The 13,541-nt window shown below is 46.2% G+C and overlaps 1 protein-coding gene across 4 annotated transcripts in view; it reads left to right on the plus strand.

Moving 5' to 3' along the window:
• ralgps1 (Ral GEF with PH domain and SH3 binding motif 1) overlaps window positions 1–13,541 on the plus strand; it is a 169,528-nt gene that overhangs the window by 136,836 nt on the left and 19,151 nt on the right. For all 4 annotated transcript variants that reach the window (XM_036526326.1, XM_036526329.1, XM_036526327.1 and 1 more), the window contains 2 exons: window positions 7,342–7,479; window positions 9,371–9,464. In XM_036526326.1, coding sequence (XP_036382219.1) covers window positions 7,342–7,479; window positions 9,371–9,464 — 232 coding nt within the window. The remainder of the gene's footprint in view (window positions 1–7,341; window positions 7,480–9,370; window positions 9,465–13,541) is intronic.

Raw genomic sequence — 13,541 nt, forward strand, 5'->3', positions numbered from 1 at the left:
ATGTCCGCTGACTCATAAGGTCATAATGCATGTGCTCAATATCTGTTGCTTCAGGGAAATTTCCTTGGGAAAAAGTTTTTGCCATGTCACAGGTCAAAGATCAGCCACAAACAGATAGTTATTTATTATGTAGGAGCAGAATAAAATAGTCATTTGAATGTGTGCTCACAGGCGATCTTTATATCATTTCAATGAAAGAAAAGTTATGAGTGGATATTCAGTGGAGTGACCAGTGGGAATGTTTATTGTGGAGCTCTGGGGCAGATAGGATTTGCATGATAGAACCACACAAGCAGGACATCAGTGTCCACTTAATAGTGACTCATAAGGTCATGTTGATATAGTACATTATTTATTGCTGGGAAAGTTGTTCCTCTCTTCACTAGAAACTTTACTTTTTGTCTTCTGCATTTCTGTGTTTCTTCTGTGTTTGAGTGCGTGTGTGTTTGTAGTTTTGAAGGTGAAGAAGAAGTGGTTAAATTCATAGCCCTGGAAAAGCGTCGGTCAGCTGCCAGGAACTCTGGGAAATACACAAATCAGGTTTTTAAACGAGGGTGATGAGAAGCCCATCTAGGAGGAACGGCCTTCGCACCTCAACCATGTGGAGCGACAGAAACAGCTGGTAGAAAGCATTCAACACCAGCCACCTGCACGCTAAAGTTTAAAAAAAAAAAAAAAAAAAACAATTTACAAGCCTGTGATTAAAGGCATCAGCAAACACAGTGTCTGGTTTGGCAGTGTGAGGGAAGCACTGGTTTGCAACCCGGTGGCCTTCAAGCTTGAAACAGCAGGTATCCAGCGCTGCATATTTGCAGTTAGCTGGGCTGTGGACTCTTGAGGCGTGTCCCAGTCCAACCCAGTGATTGAGATCCCAGCTGGGGCATTGTGGTCCGATGTTGCGGTGATTGTAGGCCTTTATGATGGTAATTCATTCGATTTGCCTTTTCTGTCCATCTGGATGCAAATGTTTTGGTCATTCTCTTTCTGCTCTCCTTCTTTACTGATTAAGGGAAAAATACCCACACATAGGTGTATAGTTCACCAAGACGTGATTTTATTAAAAGTGAGCACAGTGACCATGCACACTGGCAATTATAATGAAGTCACTGTCTTTTAGAGCTGTACTTTGAGAGTGTACGTGTATGTGCTTGTACCAAGCTCTTCATGAGCTTTGGATGTACCTCTCTCTTACTCATTGAAAGACTACTGTCTTGGTCTTTCAGTGAGTAAAAAGTCACTACAGGTGCTAGAGCTGTACTTTGAGAGTGTGTGGGTGTGTTTTCTTGCAGTGATTTTTGTCCACTTGTGCCATGCTCCTCAGGAAATTTGGAAGTGTCTCTGTTCACTGTCTCAATCCTCCAGTGAGTAAAAGTCACTACAGGCATGAAGAGGGCCAATCAGACTTCTGCCTCTTCCACTTCAGAACTGCTCTAAGTCTCCTCCCCCCTGGGGAGTGTTCCAGACGACTCCATCCAGGTGTTCCGTCCCTGTAAACGGCCCTTAAACGAGACGAACAGGCGCTGAATGCGCCCCTGCTTCAAACCCGCGCGGGGCCCGCGGCCACATCCGCCAGATGGCCCCCGTCAGCGCGAGGGAATGCTGGGAGATTTGTCAGCGTGTGGGCTGAAGGGTCAGAGCGAGTCCTGGGGTTGGTCCCAGAGAAGATGATCAGCGGGACGGGGGGGGGGGGGGGGGGGAGCGAGCCTCTCTACTCTCCTGCATACGTCATGCGCAAAAGAGCCTTTGATTTACTGTGCCTGCGACGGCTTGCTTATCGTTCCTCTGTGGATTTTTTATGAACAATATGCAAAACACAACGGCTGGCAGACGTCAGCTCTGAAAGGGTTTGTTTTCGTTTCTCTCACCCCTTTCCTATCTGACTCACTGACACTCGCTCTCCTTCTTTGACACACTTTTCAGCATTTTTGTGCTGTATTAATCCATTATGTTGTCTGGTGACCTCGCACCCCTTTTAAAGCCATTCAGCTCTTGAATTGATATAAATAAAAGCTTTTTATTCATAGCTGGAAAACTATTCTGATGAATGAAATTTAAGAATGAAGGATGGAGCAGCTGCTGATTTTCTCTATTTTCATATCGCGGGCCCGTATTTAGCTCAACGAGAGGTCCATTTGCAGGACGGTGAGGATGGCCTATTAGGAACTGGAAGTCATAAAAACAATTCCAGCATAAAGGTTATGTTGCCAGGCTCTGCGTTAATAGGTGACCGACCGCTTTCCCGAGGCAAACCAGAATTTGCGATGGGCAATTCCAAGTCATTTAAATAGTTGCTGCCCAGATCAGGTAGGCTCATTTATCAATAAGTGTCTTTTATAATATTAACAGTAATGCTAATGATATCAATGAATGAGTCACAGGTTTAAAGTCCTTTGAGCTCGTCCAAGCATTGTACAGTTAAGTTGGCATTTAACAGTTAGAGTTAGCGGCTCTTCTCAACGGCCAGGTTTATTGTGTTGAGCATGGGGCTTTTGAGTGTAGTCTTATAGGAGCTACCTTGTATAGGGTACAATATGAAACATGCCTTGGACCCAGGCACTGTATCTTCTCTAAATGCTAAAATGCTACCCAGAGTCGCCTACAAAACCTTTTCCCATGTCATTCCTCTGTGCCAGGGTGGCGGGTTTTTAAACAAATTGTCAGGGCATTTTTGTTTGACAGTCTACTGAGGTTTTTCAGACCGCACTCAGCACCATCTGAATGGCAAATCCAGAAATGAGGTTAACTCTCCAAGATAAAGACAAAGGTCCTCAGCTAACGGAACTAATCATACTCTTCGTCTGGCTTCTGAACGCTACCACGCTTGTTGAACATTGAGGTGCACAGAGGTTGTGTCCAGAGCTGAACGCACAGCTGAACGTCGGCTGGGTCCAGCAGGGTTTGGGTACTGTTCCCAGATCAGATGAGGGACAGTGGTCCTCGCTCTTCCCCCAGTTGGTCGCTGTTCCTGGATCCTTCGCTCGTACAGTATTGTTTCAGGCACACTCAGTCTGGGGTAATTGCTCACTCACTCAGTGTCTGGCACTGAAAGGTCCCAGGGTGTTGTTTCCTCTGTCGGAAGCCAAGATGTCCTATCATCACCATCTCAGCAATGTTTAAAAATACACGCCCAGCCAATAAACCACCAACTACATAAACTCCTACCACGATCGTGGCCTGGTGCCAGGAAATATACATAGCACATGTATGAATGTTTATTATTGACACACTTTAGTGTTCCACAATAATGGATAGCTGATGTTTGTTCAAAAGAACCATTGTAAATAGTGCTGGGTTTAACATCAAACCATTGTTTGTACACACAGCTATCTAGCTGGTATCTGTTTCTCCCTGTTTAAATATGACAGAGGTCCAGCAGATAAATAAATAAGCATGTTGCTAATCTGCTGGTATTCACATGTACCACATGTCCTGCTAGACCACAGTAGCTAATGGAGAAAAGCTGTCTGCCTGCATTAGTGAAGGGTGTGCAGTCAGATCCTTTGGTTTAACATGCAAGATAAATGGACTGTGATGGTGCCAGACAGCCACTGTATAGCAGTGTATATAGATATATAGATTTTGTGGGGTTTACCTCTCCCCTTATGAAGGCTCGCTTATGAACATCAGCGGTCTGCTTTCTGCCATCACCTACAAAACAGGAGAGCCATGGAGAAACAAAGCTTTTGTGATTTTTTCAGTGATGTTTCCACTGATTAGAATTATTAGAAATTGTAGTCCTTTGTAATGCATAATTATGTATAGTTACTGATAATATGATTGTTTTACGTTTACGTTAATTTAACCTCTGGTATGAGTACGATATTAGTAATACTCTGTACAACTGTGCCAAACACCCAGTCCAGTTGGGATTGCTTAGTAAATTGACTGCCATATGTTTACACTTGCCACTTTTTTACAATGTTTTTCTGTGCATCAGTTACTCACATCAGTAAAAATTTTAGCAGGAATTTGCACAGCCCAACTGTTAAACCTGATCAGTTTATTAATGTTGATTCAGTTTCACTTACATAGCCCAAAGCACGGGTTCAGTTCAGTGTGACAACAATTCATTCCTCGCGTTGAATAGCTACCTCCTAAATCCTTTGATGGAACAGTAACCTGGCTACATAAACACACCTTATCGATATTTGGGTTCTGCCAAGCTTCAAAAACAGGGAGATTCCCAGAGGCCCAGCTCATAAAGGAACAGCGGGCTGGTAAAGATTAATGACTGATCGCTGCGCCTCAGACATGGCAAACTTCATCATTCTTTATTTATTTTCGCAGCAGAAGGCTTTATCCGGGGAGAGCTGCGTATTATACATTTTTGCCATATTACTCCATCAATCTGGGTATTTATTGAAACTGTTCAGGTTAATTACCTTGTGTGCTGTAGCAATATCCCACCTGGCGGTTGTGCCTGGACTTTCCAGATTCCAGACCCACTTCCATAACCGCTACGCCTCTTTGCCGTCCCCAGTGTTTGACACTTAGTTTACAGTAACCATTAGCTGGCCCGTTTTCAGACGGCACTGATGTATTGCTTCAACAGCTCAAAGCGCGGCCCGCTGTTAGTTTGTGTTGAGACTGACACAGCAGTTAACCTTCTGCGGTCTCATTTGGTCTCGTTCAGATGATGAAATGTTGCTTTTGTGAAGCCGGTGAGCGAGTTCCACTGAGTGCCGCTCTCAGAAACTCCTCTTTCACAGCTGCGGGAGACAGCTAAGGCTTCCTTGTCACATCTCTGTTCATGAATATGTGTTAGTTCCAGTCTGTTATTTCAGACAGAGTATTCTGATGACGTCAAGGGGTGAAAAAGAAAGATACTCTATATTCGTTGATCCCAGCAGCAGGTTTCCCCAGTGAAAATGCAGCAGCAGAATCTGGTAGAAGAAACCACAGATATGTTGTTTTATTGTTTTACTCTGTAAACACACAGAAAATGTTTGAAAATCCCATCGCCTGGGTCTTTTTAAATGCCGACATGAAATCAAGACATCAAGGAAAATCCTCATCTGTTAGAATATCCTCTGTGGCACATAACAAACTGAAAGTGGTTCTGATCAAACCATCTGTCTTTGCAATTTTCACATTCTTTTCTAATCAAGTTGTGCTGTGCTTGACTTCACTCGCCTCCGCGTGGGAGCCCACTGTTCTTCGCCGGCTGGGTGTGTGTTTTTAAAGCGCTCTTCGTTTGGTTGATGTTTTCGGAGAGTTTGCACGCCATGCCAAAGCGAGTAGCTGTTTCACCTCCCCACGCGAGACCCGGGTAAGGTCACGGCGTGTGGTGTGAAGCAGCAGCCTCAAACCAACCCTGTGATTATCACAGTTTTCCCTCCCGTTCCACCTGTACGTTTTCAGGCCTGTGCAGCGAAAGACCTGTCTTACTGTTTTATCACACTTATGTGAAACGACGCTGCTGCTTACAGAAAGCATTCATACATGACACATATCAAAAGCATTTCTGTTTGACCTTTGTGTTGTGTGCGCCTGTGTCTGAACATGTCGCAATAGCTACGGCTGCATGCAGCGTGTATTGAGTTCTCTGAAAATGAGGGACAGATGCCGCTGTAGTTTAGTCTGCTGTATGGACAGGGCTACAGACTATGTTGTTTTACATTTAAGGAGCTTCTCTGTGCTGTCATCTTAAGGAGCAGTGCGAAATATTTTTCTGAGTTATTTTTTTCTGTCTTGTGTTTTTTTTCCTCCCCTGGACAGCTTTAGTTTCCTTCCAATGGAATGCAGCATCCACTCAAAATAAAAAGGGTGTATTCCTATTTCCCCAGTTTTTGACACAAAATACACAGCGTAAATAGATAGATATGCAGTGTGCCCACGTATTTGGGGTTTGTTAAATAAAAGCACCTGTGTGTTTTTGCACGCCCGCACAGTCCTGGCAGCAGTGAGGTGGCTGAGCGGTCACTCCGTGGCGGCAGCTTGCGGTAGGCAGACCAACTGTCGGCCTGAAGGTGGGGGGCGTGGCCTCGCTCGGACACACCTCGGGTTTTTCCTGCCCAGCCGCGGAGATGTGGTGACAGGGCTTGAGGGTACACCCGAGGAATGTCGTTTTAAGCGCTGAAGCGCCCGGCACGAGACGCCCCGGGTGCCAGCTCAGCTCGGGGGTATTATGGGATGTAGAGCGTCTTTGTATGCGGCTACGCTGGTGACCTGGAGCAAAAGGGAGCATGCTAAACAAATAAAAGATATGGGATGGAAAGGAAACGCTCCATATGGCGTCAGTAAGCATTGACTGAGTGGGTGACGTACAGAGACCCCTGGTCTATAACGGCATGGAAAATCTGCAGTATGTCGTTCGGATATATCCGCGTGGATGGAATTTTTCCGCAGAGGCATGATGTCCTGACTCGTCTCTCTGCCAAACATGCTGATGGTCCGTTGCGTGTATTTCAGCAGGGGAGAGGGGAGGGGGGGTTCCTTGTGAAAATTTCAGTTAAATTTGAAGTAAATGTTTTGTTAAAAGTCCACAAGTCTTCCCTCCGATGGTCTGGGTAATAGCGGGAAGCACAGCCAGATGTAAGCCTCACAAGTAGGAGGAGATCGTTTGTGTGGAGAGCTGTGAAGCTACAGCTGATAGTTGTTTGGATGTTGTTTTTGATGTTTTACCAGACCGGGCTGTAATTATTGAGCCCAGCGTTTGCTCTGGGAGTACACTTTGCGGGCGTTATTTTTCAAGCTTCAGGGAGACGAGGGCATGAAGTGATTGCATTGCTCAATGCCATAATATCTGTCCTTTTAAAAGGCAGTCCCATCGAAATGTAATGTCAAATATTCGGAGAACAATTTCCAAAACATGTGGCCGCGAGTGCTGCTTTTTATGTAGGCTATCAATCATAATGACATCTCAATAAGTAACTGAAGTGAATGGCCAACTCTCACAAATACTGGAATTTGCTATATACGGGCAGTAGGTCAAAAACATTTTTTTTTGGGCTGTTGTTCTGTTTGAGCTGCGCCAGTGATGCTGAGGGAGTCGATCGCTATGACGACACGCTAGTTTAATGCCTCGGCGTGACTCCAGTCTGATGTCAGAATGGAGAGACTGTATCACGCGCTGTTAAGTCAGAGTCGATTGCATTTTTGTATTTTAATGACCCGGCAATGGCCGTATTTCCATCACAGTGGCCATGCATGGCGGCACATGTGCGTGCCCTCAGCCTGTCGGCTCTCCAGCTCCTCTCAGCGAGTTGAACTGTCTAACTTTATGCTCATTTCTGCGCATCGACTCAGGTCAGCTCCAGCACTGCTAATGGAAAGAAAGCCTCTGCCTCGGGACTGTTAATATTCAATATTCCTCTCTGTCTCCCTCCTCTGCCGTTGCAGGGATCTACCTGTTCGACATGATCTACATCGACTCCGCCTACCCCGCCTCTGACAGCATCATCGAGACGGAGCAGAGGACCAATCAGATGAACAACCTCCTCCGGGTCATCTCCGACCTGCAGGTGTCCTGCATCTACGGTCAGTCTGTGCTGCCCTCCCGCTGGTTTCCCAAGAAAGATCTGCTTTGAAAGAAAAAAAACGCCTGACATTACAGTGTTTATTTGCTTAGCCGCCATTCTAATCCAGGGAGAATTGCACAGCTCATTATTCATTTATGCTGCTGGATTGTTATTGAAGCAGTTCATCTTAAGCACCGGGCTGTGCCCCCGCCTGGGAATTGAACATGCAACCTTGGGTTTTAGAAGTCAGTTTCCATAGCAACTACATTGCTGTAATGGTAAGTAAAAAAAATGCTACACCATGCTACCACCCGAGGAATTGAGTTGACTCTAGAATGGTGCCCTGTTTAACCTCTGGTCATCCTCGTTGCCCCCCCTGGGGTTCTGAGCACGCACCAGATTGGGGCATCTGTGTTCTGACACACCCCAGGTTAAGTCACTGCACACCGCTGTGAGAGAATCCTGTCCAACTGCAACAAGGCACAGCATCGGAAAAACCTCTGAGGCAGTAATGTTTAAGAAAATTATTTCCCATTAAATTGTTGCAATTATGCAGTTGTTATTAAAGAAAGAGTAAAAAAAAAAAGGTCTTACCGTAATTATTGTCTGTGTTGTAAAATCTAAACGAACCCCAGAGAGGTTCAGAAGGCAACGTGTTCGGTGTGGTTTGTGTAAATTGGCCGTGTTCAGGCTAATCTATTGCCTTCAGACATGAAGCAGGCCTGATGCAATCTGCTGGGATGCAGAAGTCACTCTTGACCAATCTGAGGAGATTAGTTTTTGACAGAAGAAAGGAAAAAGTAACCAAAGCACAAGCAGAAACCAATCAGGGGGAAGTTGCCATTATTGCACGGAACATTAATCAAACCTTATTGGTCGCCTGGAAGCACAGGGCCTCTCACAGGAACAGGTCAGACATTGAACAGACCCCTCCACCATTAACTCTCATTAGGAACAGGAGTTATATCGGATGCGGAGAGAGTCAGAAACAGTCCTCCGCCAAATAGGCATGGATTGAAAAACAATTATTTGTCAGAATTTATTTTTCAGAAAAATTGCTTCACAAAGCGCTGCTGCTTTGGTTCACATGTGAGAAGGGGAGAGGTTGAATGAAACAATAGCGTGTTTCCCAGTCAGTTTCCACACTTTATTCCATATGTTTACCCACACTCTAAACAAGGATAATAAACGCAAGTGTGAGAGTGTTGTTTTTTTCTGAATATAGGCCAAGTTAAAGGTAAAGGTAAAGTTGTGAATCTTGTTATGAAAATCATTTCATAACAGTAATTTCACTTGTTATGACATAGATTGGAGAAGACGATTAATGGCTTATGCATTTTCTGACAAAAGTCGCCAATGTTAAAAGTTAAAAGAAGGAACACAGTATGTCATAGTGGTAAGGAGCAGGGCTTCCAACCCAAAGGTTGCTGGTTTGATTCCCCACCGGGGCACTGATGCAGCACCCCTGGGCCAGGTACTTAATCCACAGTTTCCTCAATAAACGTCCAGCTGTATAAATGGATGAAATCCTTACCTATAAAAGTCACTCTGGATAAGAGTATCTGGTAAATGACGGTAATTCAGTGATGTAATTTAATGTTTTGACCTGCGTACAAAATTTCGGAAAGTTATAAATTCCACGGTAACGGTAATACAACATAAAGCACACAACAGCTGAAGAGGGGCCAGCATGGAGATCCACCACCTCCAGGATTCCAGCGAACCCCCGGTTCATTAAGGGGTGAATATTGCTCTCATTGAAGGTGATGCGTTAAAGTAGGCCACCCTGAAATCCCTGCAATGGAACACGGGTGGGGTGTGTATGTGGGGTGCGTATGTGGGGGGGGGGGTGCGTATGTGGGGTGCGTGGGATGTCTCTCACTGTGTTTCCTCTCTCCTCCTCTCCACAGATCACCTACTGATGCTGCCACATGTGCAGAAGTACTTGATGTCGGTACGCTACATCGAAGAACTTCAAAAGTTTGTGGAGGACGATAACTACAAGTAAGTCAACACGTCTCTCCCGCGCGCTCTTCGGGGTCGTCCCCGCGGCGATCGTATATCACCGGGTCATCGGGGTGCGGGGGCTGGGGGGGCAGGGGGGGCAGGGGGGAGGCCCCTCCGACAGAGGGCTGATTCATCACACGCCTCTAATGGCTTTTCAGTGCTTCGGCTGCAGGACTCCAAGGACAGATACAATAGCTGCCTGGAACAGGCACCGTACGTCATTTAGCGGTGTTAATGTAGCGTTGAAGTCAGACGGAAACAACACACTGGCATAGCTGTTTTGAACAGTAGCAGGAAGGTACGGTGTTTGACTTCGATGGTGCGTGCCAGACACCCATGGATCATCGCCATGGTGGGAGCTTTTTGTTTTTCTTGCTTCACATTTTTGGCAAATCTGGGCTCGATGTTTTTGGATATCCAGTATGCCACTTAAACCTCAGGTTCCTGCATTGTGAAATCGAAGGTTTTAGCGACATTTGTAAACAGTTATGTTCTTTTTTTATTTCTTGGGTCTTCTGCTGAATGATATTTTGTTTACCTATCAGGAAGATAGCAGTAAACTTCCCACAGCTTAGATGAATTGCTGCTCTGTGATTGGCGTGCTAGACTCATTACATTACATTACATGACATAACATTAAATAACATTACATTACATTACGCAACATTACATTACATTCATTTAGCAGACGCTCTTATCCAGAGCGACTTTCAGCACAAAAGAACAGAAGTTCTAGGTGAATGAGCAGCAGTGTCAGACCAGGCTAACAACACTAAGTGTGAACATAACACTATTCAAGCTCTACCACACCTTAACTTGTGCTAACCTGACTGGACAGCCTTGAAACTAAGGGAAGCCAGGTACATGCACTACAAAACAGAAATCAACAGAATCCAAAGCACATGTAAAAGACTCGCATGACAGTTGATAATGTTCAAAGGGGTCCGATCCTCAGGGCCATCCAGCGGTTTCCTCGCAGTCACAGCTGCGCCGCCGGCCCTCTCTCCAGCCACCTCCCGTCCCTGACCCCACACCGACCGGCCAATCAGAGGCCAGCCCCAGCGACCGGGTCTCCCCTGTTTACTCTCCTCGACAAAGGAGCAATTTGAGAAATTCCTCGGCCCTGTGGATGACTGGGTGGGGGATTTTCGTAATGAGCAGGCTCGCCGCTGCGAGATAAAGCAGGCCGTGCGGTATGCCTTTCCGCCGTCCAGTAATAACAGAGATTATGGAGAGTGAGGTCGGCTCCTCTCCCCTCGTCTGTTTACACAGGGATGTGCCGTGGCTAACGCTAACGGCCGCCGCAGGAGCCCTGGGGCTCACGCCGGCGCATTCGAGGGAGAGGAGCACGACAGGGTGTGAGAGCGTCTCCCCAATCACTTCCTGTAATGTGCTCTTTCCAGATAATACAAAGGACGTACTCAGCTTAGGATGTATGCAGGGTGGATGGGTTGATGCGTGCTCAGGCAGACACCCACTGTAGTTGATTGCTTCTCTGTTCTGGATCACTATAGCAGTACAGGGGCTAATGCGAACCCTGAGTGCATCAGAGCCATTCGGTTGCTAGCCCTCTCCTGGGGTGGTGGATATGCTGAGGAATTTTGCATTAGGCACTGGCAGGGCAGGAAGTGGTCTGCACTCCTGACACTAGGTGGCGATGTTACATTTGTCAGCCACCAATAAATTAATCAAAGAAGAGGACACAAAGGACTGTGCGTCTGTTATATAGAGCTGAGTCAGTGCTAATAAGAAAGAACAAGACAATGGACAACAAATAGAGGGATGTAGAAGCGAGTTACTGAGTGCTGTGGAGTCACTACTGAAGCTCTCTTAGCAATATGGACAGAGGGCAGACTAAAAACACACTTGGCAACAGTTCATAAAAAAAGAACATTTTCAGGAAGATTAGCACTCGGTTACGCCCGAGCATTTTACCAGTGTTAGATCAAAAGGAAGGCATTACATGCATGGGAGAATAACCTAAAGGGTCCACTGTGTACATCTGGGTACTTCACAGCTATAAAGGACAAATCCCCTTACTGGGGGGTGATGGCAAGCAGACAGCCTTCAGCCAGTGTAACCCCAGACGAACGTGTCACGCCTCGTTTTGCAGCTCAGCGAGGGTGAAGAGCCAGCAGTCAGAGGACTAGCAGTCAGAGGGCTAACAGTCAGAGGGCTAGCAGTAAATACCACATGTAAAAGTGACCAGCTAGAAAAGCAGCCAGATGCATGGTAAACACTGTCTTGTTAAGGTCAAATGCACAGATAATTAGCCACTAAAAGGCTAATTTGCGGCTTCTGTGTACCTTCTGTCTGTTACCTAAGCCTGCACAGTAGTAAGTGTGCTGGAGACTGTGGTATCCTGTGAACTGCATCCTTCTGGAATGTGGTCTGGCAAAACGGAGCACTAGAAGTAAAATTCAACATTAACCTTGCTCGCTGCGCGGATAACGATCAGGCTATGAATGGTTACCAAGGCTGCACTATTTGTTTATTATCATTTAATTTAAAACCGGCAGAATCCCAGGGAGGCATACAAACCCCCGTGGTGCTGTCGATGCATTTGAATGGGTCCTGTGTTAAAGTGTGTCTGTGTTCCTCCTGCGTATCCTCTGTCTGCGCCAGTCCTCTCTCTTTACAAGCGCAGCTGCTGGCGTCTGATCTGATGTAGCAAACGAAAAAAAAACCTTGATTGATAGCACGGCCTGTTTATTTATTCTTTTACTTCATCCTCTCCTTCTTTATGATTTTTATATAAACCTACATAAAAACGCCAGCTGTCCATGCCAGGCCCTGTGAGGCCGGTCATGCTTGTGAAAGGCCGAGCCGCTGTAAAGCTGGTCCCTCTCCCTCCAGGCCTTTGAGGAACGCTTCATTTTGGTCGGCTGTTCCTGTATCTCTAAAACACACGAAACACAATGACTTCCTCCTCTGAGATTTTATTCTCCCCCCCACCCCCCCTCGTCCTCGGTGCAGTCGTATCCAGCCGTTTCGTCACACAGGCCTTGTGGGTCGCTTCTCAAACCTCTGGAAACCCCTTTAATGTCAGCTCTCAGTCACACCCCTGCACCGCTACGGTCTGGGCTCCGACCGCTTTCTGATAACCTGTGATTATGCTCCCCGCAGAACCAGAGCCATGCACTTAGTGCTCCCAGCTCTGCTCGCAGACAGCGTTTTGGGTGTAAAACACAGGTACAACTGGCTGCCTGGGTGAGCAGCAGCAGCCTTAGTGTGGTGATTAAACAAGTGGGCTGGTAACCAGAGGGTTGTCAGTTCAGTTCCCAGCTAAGATGCTAACATTGTGTCCTTAAGCCAGATGCTAGACCTAGGTTTCTTCAGTAAATACCCAGCTGTGTATACTGAGAACATGTAAAAATGTGAGCTATGCGAGTCACTCTGGGCAGTAGGCGTCCTCCAGCCACATAACTCAGTAATAATAAGCGTTATTACTCTTCTCGGCAATGCATCGTTTCACTGTTATTTGCTTGTCTGGAAACAAATACTGTTGCAGTGAGAGGCATGTGGTGCAGCTGGTCATAGGGGCAGAGTTAGCAGGGGGATCCCTGCCATCTCCCGCTGAAATGAAAGGCAAAGAATGGAGTGGACTGACCTGGCCTGGGACCTGTTCGACAGAAGTGAATTACAAGCAATTTTTTTGAATTTTTGTTCTGGTTCAGTTGGTTTGGGTGCAGTGTGATTGAGGACATTCTCCTGTTTCATCCATAGAGTAAAATCTGCAATATAAATCATTTTTAGATTTTGGCTCATGGTACGAGAGGTCACAAGCCCCATTACAAGCGGTGCCACCATGTGCCGTCAATCATATCATATCAGCCGATCAACAGCAGTGTGCGTCTTACAGAAAAATTCAGCATTTGGTTCAAATTAGTGAGTCATTGGTCCCACAGGATTGCTCTCTCCATTGTTGAGTTTATCCTTCACAACGTTTTAGAAGCCCCGAGGATGATGGCTTCACTTCAAAGCCTGATAGGGCAGAGTGGGACGCAGGAAATGTGATCCTGAAAAGAAGACCCAGCAGCGCAGGGTGCAACAGTGAGGATTACATGAGCGTAT

Source organism: Megalops cyprinoides, chromosome 4, assembly GCF_013368585.1.
Source record: "Megalops cyprinoides isolate fMegCyp1 chromosome 4, fMegCyp1.pri, whole genome shotgun sequence".
Taxonomy (NCBI): domain Eukaryota; kingdom Metazoa; phylum Chordata; class Actinopteri; order Elopiformes; family Megalopidae; genus Megalops; species Megalops cyprinoides.